The sequence below is a fragment of the Leuciscus leuciscus genome (assembly GCF_965113295.1).
Source record: "Leuciscus leuciscus genome assembly, chromosome: 1".
NCBI classification, from domain to species: domain Eukaryota; kingdom Metazoa; phylum Chordata; class Actinopteri; order Cypriniformes; family Leuciscidae; genus Leuciscus; species Leuciscus leuciscus.
Genome location: NC_138725.1, coordinates 51,678,287 through 51,698,804, shown reverse-complemented (window position 1 = coordinate 51,698,804; position 20,518 = coordinate 51,678,287). Strand labels below are relative to the sequence as shown.

The window sequence follows — 20,518 nt, the reverse complement described above, 5'->3', positions numbered from 1 at the left end:
CAGGTGTCTTTGATGTTGGCAATAAAAAAAAATTGTTGTAAATTTTACTCATTTTAAATGGTTAACTTTTAAGGAATTAATTTAATTAATTATTACTCAATTCTAATTTGTTCAATTTAATTAATAATATTGCTTGTAATCTGTTGCCACAATTTTATTGATTAGATATAGCGTATTCATTTTTACAGTGTAGGAAGACATGATGTAAATACTTACCTTTTGAACAGAAACGTAATTATATATAAATATATAATTAGCAGTGCAGAAATATGAGCAGTATAGCTGTTACCACAGAACCAATGATAACGAAGAAGCTTCCTCTACTTAAAGGGGTAGTTCATCCAAAAATGAAAGTTCTGTCACCCTTTTCTCACCCTCAAGTTGTTCCTGTATGAATAAAAAGACCCGCTTCCTTCCCGTGCTAAACAAGCAGCATTTTTGTTCAGTTTAACTTTTCAACATTCTGCCCATTGATGTGAACTGTAACATGCAAGTCAGTTTGCACTAGACTTGCATTTTTTTGTGCAAAAATCATTCATTTCCAGCTTTAGTTCTTCTCTATAAAGAACACACATCTTGTTTCTTCAAATGAGTGTTAGGAATCTCCTCAAAAGCTTGTGCTCTAAATGTGTCGCTGCAGATTTGTGTTCATCTGATTGCAATTTGCAGTTTATTTTTCTCAAATTCATCGAGACACACACTTCAAGCAGTTACCTGCTGTGCTGTAGTCACATTTACCAAAGAAGTGGTGGTCTACCAATGACATCAGTGCTAAACAACATATGGACTACTATAGCAACCTTGGATGTCAGAAAAGGAGGGGTTGTTGAACAGAAATATGCAGTTTTTTGGTGAGCCAAGATAATATATGGCCAGTTTTTCCCAATTTTTTTTAATCTGCCTGCAAAGCCATCTGAACATCTTACTTTCCTGTATGGCTATTGAAGGGGTGGATTGGAATAAACTGCTGCTTCAATATTTACATTTGGCAGACGCTTTTATCCAAAGCGACTTACAGTGCACTTATTACAGGGACAATCCCCTGGAGCAACGTGGAGTAAAGTGTCTTGCTCAAGGACACACTGGTGGTGACTGCTGGGATCGAACCAGCAACCTTCGATTTACCAGTTCAGTGGTTTAACCCACTAGACCACCATCTCCAATATATGTAATGAGTGATTATAATCAAGGTATTAATCAATATTTTTCAAAAATATCAAATGAGTTGAATGACGATTTTGCTTTGTTATAGAAGTAACCAGTGTGATTACTGAAATGTTCTTTTCATGTATTCTCTAATGTCTGTATTTGATATGAATGCAGTAACAGTGTTTTGTAGGACTTGTTTTGTGTTTGAGAAAGGTCTTCAACATGTTAAAACATATAGGGGTCATTGAAGCCAATAGTTTAAGGGACCATCTCTTTGTTAAAGCCTTACTTTCCAGTTAGACTAAAGTGTAGCTCTCCTTGAGAGAAAGAACGCATTATCTTGATGTTTTGAGAATACTCTCCTTTTTATAGTTAGAGCCTGGCCAAATCCAACCTTGAGGAAGCTGTGTGTCGGTGTGTGTGTGTTAGTCTTCTTGGTTACAGGTTAAGGAACCACTGGCGTTATTGGAGATTGACTGAGTTGTTCGAGACCGGCTGGCGCCCAGTGACCCAAATCTGCGACCAGGAAGGTCACGATGTGCCTAACTTCGGGCAGAGTGCGAATTAGCCCACCATAACTGGGGGGTACTGCTCCTTCACTTCTTCTATGACCATCATGGTCCACCATATCAATCCCCACCGTGATCGCCAAGTGCAACATGTGTTGTGCAACACACATACAAGGTCTAAACATGCGACAAACTGATAATCAGTAGACTACAGAATATCTCATTGTTATCATATATCCAAAATAGAACAGTTTTGATCAACTCCCAAAAGTTAGATGTTAAGTGCACTGAAACACCATTCTAATTACTAGTAAAAGTAATACCTTTACAAGAAGCCTATTGCCTATTTCAGGGTTCTTCCTGGCTCAAAATGAGGCGGAGGTGGTAAATCATAATAATGTATTTTAATAATAAGATAATTAAATGTGTATTTTTTTGTAGATCATCATATAGCCTAATGTGTTTCCCACATTTTTTTGTTGGTGGAGCTTAGTATCTCTAGGGGGGTCCGGGGGCATGCCCCTCCGGAAGAAAATGTTGTACATTTTAAAGATAAATTCATTAATCTGGTGCACTTTGAGTCACCCGAATCCACTATTAAAAATAAATAATCCACCCGCAAACTGCCTATATTTAGATATCTGCATCTGATCATCACATTACAATTATTCAAATTCTTAGTGTTAAGCATGATAATATGGTAACATATCACACTGAAGTAGGGTGATTTAAAATGAACATTTATTTAAAATAAAAGTTCTTCTTTTGGCAAAATTACATTTCCTTAATAGCCTAAACAGAGGCTTTACTCCCTTCAAGCTTAAATTGTCAATGTTTCATTACATCACTGTTTGAAAACACTCAGAATAATTTTTTTGTACCTTTATAAAGGGCATTTTCCCCTTATTTTATTAAATGTATGCTCCATCTTTCATTTCAAATTCTTAAATTTGATAAATATATTCAATTAAAATAATTAGACACTAGGCTGTTACCAATACAATTAAATAATTTACATTGAAATATTATAACTGTATTAAATTAGATCATTTTAAATATTTTTGAATATACAAATAAGGAATGTTGAAAAGAATGATACTTTATGAAACTAGCGTTTTGTCATTCAACGTTGACACTTGCTTGAGAAGTTGAAGTCGTTCTCTATCTTCGTTGCTTCTAGACACGGTGGTTAAAAATGGTACGGTCCACAATAGGGGTGTCTGAAATCGCATTACATTAAAATGTTCCTACAGTGAAAATAGGAGTTGACTTGTATTGTAACTGTGATTATATTTTTTCACAATATCAGAAAAATTATCTGACCCCCCCAAAACTGATTTTTTGTCCCTTTGGGGGGTACTGGGTCTTCATTGGGGGGTATAGTACCCCCCACTACCCCCTGTAATTCGAACTATGACTTCAGGGTCCAAGTGTCAGCTGCATAATCGATGGAGATATGCTTCAGTCTATCTGTAAATGTGTGGAAAATTACTATGTTTATCTATTCTTAGCCAATGAGAATCATTCAACCTGAAGCATGGACGCAGCTTAGACCTTGGTGGACAACTGCTGTGATCTATAACTGTAAGCGGGGCGGCCTACGAACTCCTGTGTGAGTTTTGAAGCTGACTTCTGCTAATGAAACTGCAAACTATCTCCAGTAAAACTTTCATCATATCTGGTTCTGGGTCCTTAAGCTGTTACCCCCTAACACTATTAAGTTGTCTGCAACAATCATGCCTCAAATTTGTTTGAAAAATTGCATTCATTTTGAGTATTTATTTAAATAAAATATTAGTTTGTGTATCAATATTAGTCATAAATGTACCAAATTTAGCTATAATTTTGTAGGAAGATGCAGCACAATACACTCTTAAAAGTAAAGGGTACAAAAATGGTTTTGGCAGCGATGCCATAGAACCACCTTTCAGTGAATATTTGTTCAAAGAACTGTGTTTTTAAGAGTGAAGAACATTTTTCCACTATAAAGAACCTTTCCTGCATTGAAAAGGTTCCATAGATGTTAAAGGTTTTTCATGGAACCGTTAATGCCAATAAAGAACCTTTATTTTTAAGTGTAATAGTGTAATAATAATGTAATAAGAAAAAAAACTCCCGTTTTAGAGTGAGACATCTGAACACACAAACGATGTTGATGTGGTCACACCCTGAGATTGTTATTAATATTTCAAGTAACAAAAAAAATGGCAACTTTGTAATTCAGCACTAAAAAATGAAATCACAAATAAAAACCCACCATGGTCAGAAACACACACAAAACAGAAGTCTTTATTAAACATTACTCTTATCATCCAGGGACCTGACACAACAGAAACATTTTTGTGCGTTTGACTGTATAACAACTGTTAAAGCAGAACAGGGTTTGTGCTGTACGTCATGTAGATCTCTGTTTGTCATCCTTTGAGTGAGAAAAGAGGCCCGTCGCGCTCTGTAACGCAGTATGGCTCGATAGTGATGAACTTTGGGCAGCGACTAAATGCAGAATCAAATGAAACGGACAGTACTGAGCAACTGGAAGAGGCTTGTGATTTTCACAACAGGTAGATAGAAGTGAATAGACTCGAGCTCTGTGCATGTCGTGTGCATAGTTGCAGTGAAACGGTTCACACCCCACTCTCAAATGAACATGTTAAGGAGGAAATCATTTCAGCCCACAGCACTGGCCAAAAGTACACGCGACGGGTTTAGCAGAAGTGATGCAGAGGCAGAGCTGTTGTAAACTGGTACAATAATGATATGCTGACACTGATCCGCCATAACTGGATCACATGGAGAGACGCCGTTTCATTTTATTGGTCCATTTCATTGATTGTTTTTATTCAAAGAGACTGTTCATCTAAAATTGAGTCATTGACTCACTCTCATGTTGTCCCAAACCTGTGAATTTCTTTGTGTAGAACTCAAAGATATTTTGAAGAATGAATCGTCTTTATTTATATGATAGTCAAATGGGGATCAAAACCACATTGGACCCCATTGACTTTCATAGTATAAAAAAAAAAAGAAAAAAAAAGTAGTAGTTTCAAACATATAAGTTTGGAACAAAATGAGGTTGAGTAAAATAAATGTTATTTTAATTTGGACGGTGTCTAAAAAACAAATAGTTTTCACTTTTGGAAATAAAAACAACTAAAACAAAATTAACTTTTAGAAATGACTATGCCAATACAAGAATGTCTTATTTTAATATAGAATTTCTAGACAACTAAACTCATAATTGATACGGGGACAGATGTGAACACGCATCAGTCTCATGAATCCAGATGTCTGGCAGGGATCAGTGCGTTACAGAGGCAGAGTTGTTTGTGAGCTTTAATTAAAGTGATTGTCACACAGAGGCAGTGTTGTTGTTGACAAGTGTTCAATGATTGTTGCAGGAGAGCAGAGGCAGTGATGTTGTAAGGTACAGAGGAGGAGGATGCGGAGGTGCAAGCATCTCAGCACATGTGACGGATGATTAGAAACACAAACCTACCACTAACAGGGCTTCAAAATTGAGATGCAGAAAAAAAAAGGCGTGAACTTCCGCGTGAAATGCTCAGTTACAACATTCTCAGTACTTGTGAAATGATGTGGTGGTTTTCACATGAGCTTATAGCTAAAATACATCTCGTGTTCTTTGTGAGTCTTCGTGTTTGGAAATCTCCTTTTTTATTTTATAATCTGCTAATACTGTGTAGAAGGGGGTATCTGTGTCTTTCCACAGTTGACAATTACAAAATTAAAAGTAAATTAAGAAACAATATTAAAAAGCTACAGGAAGGCATTTACCGCTCCTTTAAAACAGATCTCATACACATCTTTCAATCACAAGCTGCTTGTTTACATACTTCATTTAATTGCCAAAAACTGCCAAGTTGATCATTCTGATGAAGTCTAATATAGCTCCAAATCATCTGGACAAAATTGCATTTTAACCCCATCGTACTTCACGTCTTGAAGTACACGCATCATTTTCAGTGCTAGTGCGACGTGCCCTTGAGCATGATGTGAATCTTGGAGTGAGCGCAACAGTGGGTCGACCATAATCGTGTTCAACTCTTGAGAAAAGTGAGAGAAAAGATAATTGTTCTGCATTCCACCTAAGACAAAAAAAATTCAAATCTCATATTTCTGTCAATATAGATTTCATATATTCATATATCTTTTGTAAGAAAACAAAGAAACAGAATCAAAACAGCTGGAAAGTTCAAAATGTCCCTGACTTGTGGACATTTGACGTCCTAATGTCCTTTAGCTTGCTTTAAGGGATTGAAGTTTATAAAATAACGTCACAGGCCGAGAGAGCGCATCCCTCAGACGAGTCCTTCACAGTCTGTGTGATGGGAGCAGAGCCGGGAAGACACAGTAAAGAGCTGCTTCTGCACACACAGGGCATTTGTTCTGCTGTCTTCTTGAACCACCGCCACATAAAAAAGCTCGTCACTGAATCACGGGTGGGTTTAAATGACGGTGTGAGTTTTGATCAGGCTCGGCCTGTGTGTAACTCGATTGGTCTTCAGCTAATAAAAGCCAGCCAGATTTACTGTTCAATTCGGGTCCGGTCACCCCGGATCAAAGTCTACCGGAATTCTGGTCTCTGGCGCTGGTCTGCTGCGGCTTATTTCTGGTTCCGTACGGAGCCCTGTCTGGAGGTGAGAGTCAGGGGGAGTGAGCCGAGGGGCTGCTGTGTGCCGAGCTGGGAGACAGACTGGGGCTGCAGCTTCCTGGAGGTGCTCCTCCTCCTCCTCCTCTCGCCCCACTGCCTCCTTCCAGGCCCTCCGAATTCTCCAGCATCTCCTGAATGAGTGGAGGCATGGAGCCGGGGATCTCCATTTTCAGCGTTATTACCCGTTCCGCTCCTGATTGAGAAAGAAGACGTAAGATTGGATTCTTGTTGATCACGCTTGATCTTCAAAGAGTGACAGTGAATCTAACCTTTAGCGCTGATGCTCCTGAGGTCTGTGATCTTCATCAGCATCTTGGGGAACATGTGTGGTTTGTGAGGTCTCCTCTTTCTCACGTAGATCTTTAGGGCCTCCAGCAGTGGCTCCTGCAGCACATCTACCTTATCCGACTGTTCCAGATCCTGCCGATCTGAGCGCAAGTGCACGTCAGTTTTAAACAGCTAACCAAGAATCACACAAGCAGGAAATATGATGTTTTTGTAGACACCAATATTAAAAAATCTAAATAAACAAATTTGAGGAGATGGCACAGAAAAACTATTTCATGAGTTTTAGAGACTCAATGTTGAAATTATATTATTCAAACAGTCATGTCTAAATGAAAAAAAAAATATTTGTATTAGATAATTACAGCTGCTAACTAATAAAATGGCAGATAAATCTATAAAACAAACTTAAAATAAAAAAAGGTTAATACACAGTCCAATATTAAATAAAAACAACAACGAAAAAAGCCAATATTGGCCGACAACAGTTATGGGGGTAATATATATATATATATATATAATAAATAGAAATTGCAGATAAATCTAGAATAACCAAAATGTAATTTTTTGTAAATAAAGAGTCCAATATTAGATCAAAACAGTTATGAGGCAAATATACTGTGCATCCATAGCTGTAAGTTCCTCTTATTTACTGTAGTTTCATTTTTTAGGCTTTACGCTTTGTATACAAGTAAAGCAGAAACACCAGAGAATGGCTAAATACAACCACAATACACAATAAAAATACAGCTAATAAGCAAAAGTACATTTTATGTGATTACTGACTGCATGGAAAACTCAAGACAACATTCACAAACCAAAATATGTTAAAAAGTGTATCTAATCTGGTTGAAAAATATCTGCAGTACCTCCACACAGCAGACAGATGGCACTGAGAAGCCCAGTCTCTGCATCATCCATCTCCAGAGGCAGGAGCTGGTTGGCGAAAGCGAATACCAGATCTGTCAGTGGACCGAAGCCGGCGTTGTGCATCTGCGTGCGATTCAGTGTCAGACCATCTGAAAACGTCATGGTGTCCTGATCCGGTGTGTAGCGTGTACATATTCGCAGAATCTGAGGAAGCAATTCAAGACAAACAGATGAGTGCTCAACCTACACACCACTGCAAATGTGCAGAACTATTCAAGCACTTTACATAAGGTGTGTGAGATCTGGACACAAAAACACATGTGAAAGTTTGCCGTGCACTCACCAGGATGTCAAGACAGGCGGCCTTTAAGAGAGTGATCTGATCTGCGATAGTGAGCGTGGTGAAGCCGGGAAGCTGCTTGGCGAACTCGACGGTTTTAATGATGCATTTGGTAGACAGTTCGCTGAACTTGTCCCACAGGTCAACGTCCAGAGCGACCCTCTGGTCTGAACTGTTGTTCTGTTCAAGAACAAGACAGAGACCATGTTTGGTTGGTTTAATAACTGAGATCGTGATTTGGTTGGGGACGTCACCATTAAGAGCTGCTCTGCCTCAGACTTACCGTGGTGTATTTGCCAAGCTGACAGAGGGAGGGGAAGGTTTCCTGATGGGCCTTCCTCACCCGCTCGATCATCTGCTCTGTATCAGGACTTAACACGTAACTCTCTGAACACTCCTGCTTCTTCTCGTCCTTCTTCCTCTTGTTCCGGTCGTTTCGAACCGCTGCATAGACAAATGAAAACAGTATTCAAACCACCTGGTATACCACTCCAATATCATACATAAACATATGTGGATGTGGATTAATATGCTTTATATCTAAAGTGGCAAATGATGATAATAAAAAATACAATAATAAACATATGACAACATCTGTGCAATCACATCTTATTGTGTTTGAACATCACAATAAGATTGTGAACTTAACTGAACATCTTATGTTCATCTAATGCACACTTCAGAATCTCGCCTTAAGTATTAGTCATCCGGGTACTTTTTGCCTACTGTTTTATGAATAGGCCTACTGTGAATTCGGACATAATTCTTTTGTCACATACTGTTTTTCGTCTACTAGGACAGTATGCGATTTCTGATGCAACCCAGATGTTTAGAAAAAGAAGGAGGGTGTTGGGCCTGTGGCCAACGGTTTGCAAGTCTTTAAGCTTTTCTTTAAGTGTTATCTTTACTGTTTTTTCCCCCATTTGTTATCATTTTTTCCCTCATTTTTTTATCCTATGTTGGATGACCAATGGTCCCTGTGACTAGGGATAGAGAAATTAAGCCTCTTAAATATTTGAACCTCTACTGGTTTTCTCTGATTGTTTCGGGAAAAGATTCAAAGCAACAAGAGTGGAAAACAGTGCCATCTTGTGGCAGGTAAAATTTATAGCAGCCATAAGCTGAGCAGCCGAGAGCACAGCTCCATTGTTTTATTCTATAAGCACACATAAAAGCCTGACAACGCTAAATGTTCAGTTTTCTGATAATATAATTCACTTATTGAAGTGTGGCAATAAATTAAATGTAACAATAAAATTATAATAATACCAACAGAGTTGTTTGATGCAAGTACTCTATTAAGTGCTCTATTTTCTGTTTTTTATTGCCTGCTGTTTATATATGATATATGATATAGTATATATGATACAGGATATATGATAATATAATGTAATATAGGCTTAGTAAAATATACTAAAATATATTTTAGTAAATGGACTTGAACCATAAATCCTTTTAGAGTAGGCTAGTCTGTTAAAAAAAAAAAATCTGACACTCAGAGTGAAGCATTCACGTGACTGGAAAGAAAGTGAAGGTGTGTTCGACATCGGCTGCGGCTGGATAGGCTAACCGATCGGCGAGAGTTGCGCGTGCAGGCGGGGATGAGCTGAAAGTCGGACACTGTAGTGACGCTCGCGCTGTGTTTGCATACTTTACCACAGCTGAAGTGAAATAAATGCAATATTTGCCAAATGCACATGTAGCTGGTTCAAAAAAGTATAAAATGTAATGAACTCCATCAAAACGTATTATTTTTTATTTGTGTTCTGAGTTATAAGGTACAATGTACATAATTCTATTGGGAGATATTCTACATAACATCATGCAGAATGTTTTATAAGGGGCACATATTGGTGACGCACATGATAACTCCAATGTTTTATTTTCATTTTCATTTTTTATTGAACAATTATTCATGTACAAATAATATGGCAATTTAGTAAATCTTTAGGCTAAATTAGAGCATACAGAACAGGTGCATGAAAGAAATACAAATACAACAGGAAATCATAAAAGTTTTTTTATAATCAAAGGTTTTTTTTAAAGGGGCTAGGGTTTTTCTTGTAGATCATATTCTTCTATGATGGAAAAAAGATTGATTGCGTTTTTCTTTTTTATAACTTTGAGGGCTTTTGTATATGAAACAAATTCACCATGAAATGCACAGAACATTGGCTTCACCTTCAGGTACTTAGATTTGTCATCACAAAATAAACATTTATTGGAGTCAAATCCAAAGTGGTAAATATTCACTCGATGGATATATCCCATTTAAACTTTGGGAGGTAGAGGGAATTTCAAATATTTTGTTCTAAGTATGTGAATGGTATCTTTTGATAAATTATGTGAAATTGAGTTTCTATAAGATACTAGGATAAGAAATGTTGTTGAATCTGTTTCTAACAGTTTTATTAGAAAGTTGGCTTCCTTTAAAATCACCCATATAACACCTAATGCCTATATAAAATCTTCCAGTATAACAAGACCTGTTGATGAAATTGGGAAAATTTAATTGGCAGACGTTGAACGGTTGAACTTAGAAAAATTTCTATTCCTCCTAATTTCTTAAACAATTCTCTGGGAATATGAAACCAAAAATTATTGTGGTTTAAAAAGGAATTAATTTTCAGGGTTCCATTTATAGAATCAAAATCAATGGCTTGTACCCTCCGTCTTTAAAATATTTTGTCATCTCTACTCTTCTAATGTAATGTGTCACAGAAAGCCACAAAATCACTTTCCAGAACATTCTCATGCAGAGTTCCATGCTGGTGGAACGCTCTCCCCACCCTCATCCGGAATGCAGAATCCCTGACAACATTCAAAAGACAGCTGAAAACCCATCTCTTCCGTGAGCACTTAACCTTAAAAAAAAAAAAATACAAATAAATTCCTTTCCCTTTGAAACATCACTTATCAGGCTTATGCTACTCTGAATAATACCTGAACTTCGTATTTTGAGCACATCTTGCGTTGTTGTTGTTTTTGCCTCTTCACGATGACTCGCTTAATTTAGTCCTAATTTGTAAGTCGCTTTGGATAAACTAAGACAGGATCAAACTTTTCACAAGACTTTCAACAGGTTACTCACAGTTGGTTTCACATAATGAATGACAATGAACTGGCACAGGACAGCAAACACAAGGGGATTAAGTAGGGAACAAATGATGAGGGCAACAGGTGATAATGGGGAAACAATAATGACTAAACAAGGATAACAAGGAGGGCGGGGCTAGATGACGAGACAACACAAGCACATGGCCCAACAAAATGCCATGTGTTTGCACATAAAACATGGGTCTGTCATGATCCTGCCTCAAGACCAGAGAAAATCAAAGACTAGATGGCAGAATCATGACAGAGAGTAGCCTATTTCTTTTGGTTTTGAATATTTTTGTTTAAAAGGAGACATTTCAAGCTTTCTATAATAGATAGCCTATATTTCTCAAATCTGTGAGGTACGAGCTGAGTTTCGGCGCCCTTCAGTTCATGTGCAATGCAAGTGATCATGCTGGCGCCTTATTACATTGTCTGCTATATGTTTGCTTCTTATTTATTAAATACAGGCAATTGGTTGATTGCCAATCATGAATGTGGTTCATTGATCAAAATTAAGATACAATTTATACAAAACGAAAATCTTTTAAAAAGAGACTTTCTACAAAAGAAAACTCAATGAAGTGGTCAAAATCATGTTTTACCCACTCCATGTCTCCAGACATATTGCGCTTCTCAAAATGTATCATATCTTTCTCATGCTGCATGCTCACTTTCGTAATCAACATTGATTAAATTAAAAAACAATGACGTCACATATTTTCCAACCCAGCCCTCAGCCCTGTTGCAACAGTCGTTGTTTAGGTACCTTAAACGCGAACGTACAGTCCTGGAGTCATCGCTGCAACCAGGAGATGAAGAGAGCTGAGATCCACATCACCTAACACATCTTTGTCTCTAGGTGATGTGCAGCAAGGAGGGCGCCAGTGCCTCTGCCTCTCAGCGCCTCTGCCTCGCAAGTGGATGATAGCCCTGAAGACGCCTAGCAATGGTATACCTTTAATGGTAGTATACCTTTAGTTAAGTTATACCTTAAGAGTCTTCGTAGCGCGCTAAGAGACAACGTTATCGGGAAACGCAGCCCAGGTATGATGCGTAATGGAGATTTTCCAAAGCTCTCTTCTTTGGTAAGAACCATGGAGAGCGATCGCGGATAGGTCCGTCCTATGCACCGAAACTTTTTACAATGCAACAAAATATTTAAAGAGCATCAAGCTATTAAAATCTGTATTATGTATATGCACAGATAATATAACAGTATATTAGTCAGTCATTTTTATTGGGTTAAACAGTGATTGGATAACGTTTTTAATTTAGCGTTTTTAATTTAAGGCCCACCCACAATTGGTCTGGCCCATCCAAAACTGGAAACCTGGCGCCGTGCCTGGTTCGCGCTTAAGTAAATTAAAAATAATGTCTGGCCAATCCGAGGCCCCTGCACACGTGGGGCCCCTAGGCTGCAACCTACGCAAGCCTGTATCCCAAATAATTCACTGTGCTCGGTGTATTTCTTCAGCGAATGAAGCATCCTGAGACCTCTTCCATGGACATTATCTTTATTGACGAGAACAACAAACACAACCAGAGTAAAACTGTTACACAGATGTTTCAGAGACATTTCATACAGCGTCTGTTTGAACAAGAATAAAATAAACATAAGCCTATAGCTACTATCAATGAAGTGGAGTCTACGTTTTTGAATTAGATTTATTTTGATAAACATGACACAGTATAACATCGCGACTACATGAAAAGACTGTTTACTGTTATGCAAAAACTGATTTGTGAGCTTTAGTGGAACTAAAGGTGTGAGAATAAACAAAACACACGTGATCATTGTCATGTGGTAAACCCGGCCAACCGTTAGGGTTAGGGTTAGGGTTATACCAACTGCGGAACGGCTGCGGATCCGCTCCGGAACGGCGGCGGAGTCAATAGGTTTCCATTAAAGTCAATGTGTGTATTTTCACTGACTGCGGAACGGCTGGTGGGTATTTGCGCAACAAATCTGGACCCGGTGGGTATTGAAGGACAGCGAAGCACAGAGCCGACACGCAGCGGAGCCGATCTGCAGCCGTTCTGCAGTTGGTGGAAATTAGGGGTCAGAAGCTGCGCTGGCTGAGTTCTCCGGCTAGTCTCGAATCGCTCTTGCGGTACTTTGATGGCATACATACATCACAGTCATTTGCCGTTGGCGCTGTATCAAGTCAGGCAACATTTCTAACTGGCATGCACTGGATCAAGACAGCCGCCGATCGGTCTGCGCAGAGCTGCATGAAGTCGAACAAGGCTTTGTTTTTCATTGATCCTACATCTCATTTAGCTTCATAACTTACAGGCATTTAATGACTTTATGGAAAGTGAAGCTGGAACAACAGGCAGTGCATGAGTAAATAAAGAAATTGAAGAACAAAACTTATTTTTACATGTTCACTGGAAGCCTAGCCTGTAAAAATAACAAGGTTTGCAATTATGTACATATAATGTATATGTACATAATTGCAAACCTTGTTATTTTTACAGGGTCAGTCCCTCCAGCCCCTTAGGTCCGCACTTCCTGATGTCACCAAGTGTGAACTCGAAGGAGGTCCACAAGGCTGGAGTGTGCCATTTGGGATCCAGCCTTGGTCGACGCAGCAACAAACTTTCCTTGTGCGGCGCAAGCCATTGAAATAAATGGTTTTCATAGCGCAGCGCATTCAGCGTCCTGTCTGAAAGGGCCTGCTCGCTTTCTTAAAGGGGAAGTATTCTCTTTTCTGCTTAATTGTACATTCAAATACCACCGGTTACATATACTGAACAATTAAATTTTTTTAAATTTGAAAATTTTTCCAACCAACTTGTTTATTCAACCAACTGGCCCAGCCTGGACCACGAAACATTACAAACAGTGTTCCAGCCAATAACCGACAAAAATGATTTGGGGATGGGGGTTGGGGGGTTAGTGCGCATGCACATGAAGGGGGGTGTGGGGAGGGGAGGAGAGAGAAGCATGAAGAGGGAAGTTACACAGTCCTAGACAACGACAAGGACTAACGTTACAAATTTATATTCTTGAGAATTTTGATATGGCCGACACACGACCAAAGAGACGACGCTCCGATGAACAAATAACAAAGAATAGGGAAAAGGAGAAGGAACGCGCGAAGTCCCGAATTTACATCGGAAAAGCGTTCAAAAGGTGGCGAGAACTCTGCCGGCAGAAGGGCTTCCAATCCGACATTCAGGTGACTCTGTTTTTGCTGGACAGGTGGGTAAATCCAGTTAGTTTTTTTCTAAATGGTTCATGACTGTTTCAGGAAGCACGGAAGGGAGGGGGGTGGGGGGATGAGGAGGAGGGAGGGTCGAGCTAACCTCCGTTTTGTTTGACAATACTTTGAACGTCAACAAGAAGTGATGTCACTCAACATCGCTTAGACTAGAGCACCTTTAACAAGTTAACAAGACACACCTGGGGAAGACTAATCAAGAGGGAAAACTACAAACATGGCCACAGGAACAATGAGAACACTTCAACTTAAAAGCCCTTAAGACAGGGTAACAAGACAGGAATCATGACAATTGAAATGCTTTGATTGATTAAAAATGACTAATAAACACACGACTACGACAAAATATGCTTTATCTGAGTTCCTCAAGCCTTCTCGGGTTCAACACATAGAACAGCGGTGATCAGATTTGGGAATCACCCTTGTGCATGTTCGCAGCCATTCACTCTCTCGGCTGGCACCAATTTAAATGAACTCTCGTTTACATAAACAATTATAAATCAACACATTTCAAACACATGGTCTGTACCTGTTGAAAACACAGAACAGCAGTGATCAGATTTGGGAATCATCCTCGTGCATGGTTCTATAATGGAGGTGAACATCAAACCTGATATTACAATACAGTGGCATGAACACAAATCATATAATATACTTCTAAACACGCATATAAGTCAGTACTAACCCATAAAATGGTTATACAATTAATACAATATATATTTCTCATGAAGCACTGATTCACCGCAGCCATTTACTCTCTTGGCTGGTGCGAATCTCCCCTACCGGAACCAGTTCATTATACGACCACGACCAGATCTGGACGGAGAGTGCAGGTAGAGTGTGATTAAAGGGGCCATACATGTCAATAAATGTAGCAAGTGGAAGCACATATTTGACCCATTACAGTAGCATCATGGACTGCTCTGGGACCAGCCCATGCCTCTGCTAACCCTCACTGACCCAGGAAGGAGTGTGCAAAAACTGGCAATCCTTTAATTCCGTTACACACAGATCGTACAGGCAACACTTTGGCTATCCTCTTAGCAGCCCTATGGGAAACAGTAAGTGCTAAGAACCCTGTTGATTCTGCTTTGGCAGCCCACTGACAATTGACACACGATGTGGGGGAGGCTATGTCTCCTGCTGTTTTATGTCATTGTTACGGAAGCAGACTCAGACAAGGTGGATGAAAGTGAACAGGCTGTTTATTGATAACAGATGAACTAGCAGTTAAGTGAATAGTGCAATGGATAATCTGGAGAGCGGGATACTGTCGGTGAATGGAATACCTCTTCTTACAGGAGTGATGAATGGTGGATGGAGAGATGGATGATGGGCTGAATGCACACACCTCAATGGAAATACAGGTGGGAATGGAGAATTGCTGGAGTAAACCAGGAATGTGTCCACTCCATGCAGGAATGAGATCAGACAATGAACTGGGGTGAAGTGTGTGCTTATATAGCTGAGGTGATGAGGGTCCAGATGAGGTGCAGGTGAGTGTGATTGGTATTCAGGAGAGGGAGTGCGCTGTGATTGGCTGGTGCAGAAACCCGGCAGATCTGACAGTCATAGACAAAGGCCACATTTACACATAGCCGGGTAGTTAAAGAAACGAATAAATTTCGTTTATAATTTTCATTATTTTAATTCTTTCTACACTGACCTCAGTATACTGTTATGTGAAGGGGCTATGTCCAAGAGTGTGTGGTCTTACCTTCATATATGTCTTTATCCATGAATGTCTTACTGTTTTTAGTTAACTGTGAAGCATTGCTATAAATGTGCTATATGAATAAATAAAAGTTGAAGTTGAAGAAGTTGAAGTTATGGTTACACTGAAAATAGTTACAAAATAGACGAATGAGATGATAAAAACTTATACCATTAATTGTACCCAGCATATATGTAAAATGTTACCTGAGAGATACAAAGAGAGGGAGAGAGAGAGTGTAGAGAATAAGAGAGAAAGTAAAAAGTCAAAGAAAGAGCCAGCGCAAAGAAGAGCCACAGAATAAAAAGAGAGCAACCGTTACAATCTTCTTTTATCCCTTCCTTGACCATGTGACCGAAACCCATATGTGAGACTTTCAAACTGACCAATCAGATAATTACAACTTCCCCCATCGTACTAAAGGTGTGACAATTAGAAGACACCCGACGTCCACATATCTTGGCCTACAGGCCTTGAGCATTATCCAAGGACTACCCAAAGGGTCCTTGAGGTAAGAAAGAGGGGGTTGAAAACAGTAAAGCAAATGTCTTTGTTCATTTTCAAATATCTTGGATTATTTTCAATCCTTCTGTACTGTTTACATTTTAACTGGTACCGATACCCAACGATACCTTTTTTGGTACTTTAGGCATGTTTACCTCAATAACTATAAAGAAACTGTAAGTCATTTATAGTAGTGTTATTGACATTATGCCTCACACCTCACAAAACAGATTTCAGACAGGCTTCTGAGGCAGCATAATAGTTTAATGATCTACAACAAAATAGAGAGAGCTTTGGTGATAACTAATCAAATATTTAAAACTTTCTCGCTAGAAATTACACCAAAAGTGGAAAACATTGGTCATGCTGCATTCACGTGCTATTGGAAATTTCCTACTTCCCACTTCTGAAGTTGTGATTATGAGTGTCGATGGAGCTCGTCTCAATCAAGTGCTTGTTGTCGGAAGGAACAGGAATGATGGAGGATACCAGGTTTATTCTTGCCCATTTATTGGGAAAATCTTATTAAAGCCAAAATTATATTTCACGTCCAATTAATTGACAACCATATAAACATTCACAGCACTAGATAGTCAGTATGTTGACAATTCTGGAATTGCAGTCAAATACTTGCGTGTTTCTTACAATACATTCCTGCAATACCAGAGGATGCAGTTTCAGGACCGCAGTTCTAGTAGTAAGACCTCATTTCTATGAGCCTATTTTTTGTGACAGCATCACTTAGCCAATTCTTCTCCAACAGAGGAGTCCTGATTAAACCTAAAACAAACAGATGCAAAGACAAGACTCAATGATATTATTCGATTTTTCTTCTCTTTCCACTCACTTTTGAACGTAAGAACGGGCGTGGCCATTTTAAATTTAAATAATCAGCAGGAGTAGCCTTCTTCATTTTGTAAACCATATTCAAGTGTATAATCATGAATACAGTGTTTTTCATGTTTAGAAAAATACCACCTACTTAATGTGCTGAAATGTGACCCTGGACCACAAAACCAGTCTTATGGGTAATTTTTTTTAAATTGAGATTTACACATCATCTGAAAGCTGAATACATAATCTTTCCATTGATGTATGGTTTGTTAGGATAGGACAATATTTGGCCGAGATACAACTATTTGAAAATCTGGAATCTGAGGGTACAGAAAAATCAAAATATTGAGAAAATCACCTTTAAAGTTGTCCATTTCTATTGGCGATTGTGCTGCATCCATTCACAAAAATAAATGTTTTATATATTTAAGGTGGGAAATTTACAAAATATCTTCATGGAACATGATCTTTACTTAATATCCTAATGATTTTTGGCATAAAAGGAAAATCTATAATTTTGACCCATACAATGTTGTGTTGGCTATTGCCACAAATATACCCGTGCAACATAAGACTGGTTTTGTGATCCAGGGTCACAAATAAGGAAATTCTCTCATGAACATCATTCACTTTTTCTTATAATCAAATAAATTCTTACCAGTTTTGTCGATTATGACGCGACTTGCCATTGCTGGTTCTGGAAAACGAATTTCTGATATATTTTTACAACATCACACACTGAACAGTTGTTAACAGGTGTAAATTCAGTCCCCTATCAGTCAGTCATGTTCGACATTACGTCAGTTACTGATTAATTGGGATTGCGCCTGAGAGCTCAATCACTTTGTGTGAGATTTGCATCACAAACCACTCCCGGTGCCACGGGTATATAATGAATCATGCAGGATTCACTAATCAAGCTTTCGCTTCGGAGTCAAGCGTTTCTGGAGAATATTCTGCTCTGCTTTCATCTTTCGTGGTGGTATAGATAACCAGGAAGAAGTTCTGCACATGTTAGTGTGGCGTGTGCGTCAGCGGTGGTCTCCTTCCTGGAGAACTCTGCATGCTGTAGATTTCTCTGAGAGAGCATTTTGCACACCGAGCAGGAGACCTTTTCCCCTGTGCACTTCAGCACAAAAGAGCTTTTTTCCCTGAAAAAGTAAACATGGGTGTGACGTTGCATCTTTTTCAAGATGTCATTCCACCCTTGTGTTTCTGGATGGGGTCGTTACCTGGCTCCAGCTGATAGTCACAATCACTGTCTCACGTGTCCGGGCTGTAAGCACGCTGAGACAGCATTCGTGGATGAGTCATGTAACCACTGCAGGAAGATGACTTGGTAGTCATGGTAGATGGTAGTCATCTACCATCGTGATGCAAGACTCCAGTACCTTAAAAGAGGTGGGGTCCCCTCTGTTATCCCCCAGTCTAGTTCCTCTGCTCAGCGGAGGGCAACTTTGGTTGATACACAGGTGATCTGAGGGTTACAGTGGGGGCTCTACTGCTGGGTCAGTTGTGGAGGGCACCCGAAGCCGCTCTTGCACCTCCTCCACCCTCACTACCCTCGATGGTGGGGCTGCCAAGGGGTACATGGAAATTCCCCAGGTGGAACGTGCAGTTGCGATGCAGCTTTGCCTGCAAAGTGCTGCCAGCTGGCGGGGTCGTCTACGTCTCCCATTCAGGGCCTGTAAGTTGTTGGCCACTCTCGCTGCCAAGCCTTACAGCACCACTGGACAGGCCGCCTCTGCCCTGCATGGCCCTCCTGGAAGTCTACCAGGTCAAGTCACTGAAGGATCTGCACGAGGTTAATTCTGACCCGGGGTTGATGCATGGCTGCGGGCCAGCGACGGACCTCACCCTCTGGGCAACGAAAATCACTGTGCTGTCCCTTGGGCAAACAATGTCCACACTTGTGGTCCAGGAGCACCATCTCTGGCTGAACCTGGCTGTACACGAGGCACTGGAAGGCGCAGCCATTGTGGTGTTGTTCTTAGGGATCCCAATTCATCAGTCACTGATGTAACGTTGAATGTGACTTACTGATAGGGAACATCTAGGTTACTAATGTAACCCCCATTTCCTGATGGAGGGAACGGAGCTTCGCCACAATCCCTGTGTGCACCACTAATGGCGCTTTTCCATTACCAGTACCAGCTCAACTCGACTCGACTCGGCTCGGCTCGGCTCGGCTCGCTTTTCGTTCCGTTTTCCATTGCAGATAGTACCTCCACAATAGTACCTGGTCGTCATAGTGACGCCGCAGGAAACTGCAGAGACTTAATCTTATGCGCGAGACACACCCGCTACCCACACACACAGGACTATGGAGGAAATCGAGTGTATGCTGTTTTTGGATGTTTTTGTTTTTGTTGTTTTTTATTCAGGATACTCTGTCTGGCGCGTGCAATGATGACGCAGTGAATAGTGACAATTCTCTCTGACCAATCAGCAGTCTGTCGTGTTTTCACGTCACATTTTAGTATCGCCTCAGCTCGCTTAGAACCTCGCCGGAGGTGGTACGAAAAAAAGTTCCATGGAAGCGGGTACAGGTACAACTTTTACACAGAGGAAAACCAAACAAAGCTCAGTCGAGTCGAGCCGAGCCGAGCCGAGTCGAGCTGGTACTATGTAGTGGAAAAGCGCCATAAGCGACCAAGCACTGGCTTGAGTGAGTCCTGCACGCCTCCTTATATAGCCGTGGCAAGGGGAGTGGTTCAAGATGCAAATCTCACTCACCAATGTCCATTGGCTTGTTCTGTACCACTCGAAGGTGATTGGGCTCTCAGGCACGATCCCAATTCGTCAGTCACTGACGAAACATCCCCATTCCCTCCTTCAGGGAACGGGGTTTACATTAGTAACCAAGACGTTTTCTGAGAGATATCTTTACTGGTTGGTGCATGCATGAATTTCATTATTCCTGTGTTTGGGCGTGTCCATGAGACGAATGGAACTGGATTTTGTTATTATTATTTTTAAAATATGTATTATGCTATTATTATTATTCTAAGTTTTCCACAAATTAGTTATCCAAATTTACTTTCTATCAGTTTAAAAAATGTGTCCATAATCTAAATTGTTTCTTTAGTTTGAAACAATCTGTATTGTAAAAAGCGCTAAATAAATAAATGTGACTTGACTTGACTAGTGTAGGTTTACAACCTAAACTAGGCCTTACTTTCACGACACACAACAAGATTTTAAAAAGGCAGTTTTATTCACTTTTTTTAACAGTAGCCATATCATGATCTTTATATTTCAACATTAAACTTTTAGCCTGTACAATCATTTTAAATCATTATTTACACTCCTCCTGCA

The 20,518-nt window shown here is 39.7% G+C and overlaps 2 protein-coding genes across 2 annotated transcripts in view; both read right to left on the bottom strand.

The window, feature by feature from the left end:
* LOC309475617 (uncharacterized protein) overlaps positions 1-20,518 on the bottom strand; it is a 131,388-nt gene that overhangs the window by 101,078 nt on the left and 9,792 nt on the right. The gene's annotated exons all lie outside the window — the stretch shown is intronic.
* On the bottom strand, positions 3,928-8,333 carry LOC309476076 (retinoic acid receptor alpha-B-like). Its single transcript, XM_082139235.1, has 5 exons — positions 8,106-8,333; positions 7,826-8,002; positions 7,482-7,686; positions 6,597-6,755; positions 3,928-6,520 (listed from the first exon to the last, which is right to left on the bottom strand). Exons 1-5 carry the CDS (start codon positions 8,175-8,177, stop codon positions 6,321-6,323), a joined length of 813 nt encoding a protein of 270 aa, XP_081995361.1. The 5' UTR covers positions 8,178-8,333; the 3' UTR covers positions 3,928-6,320.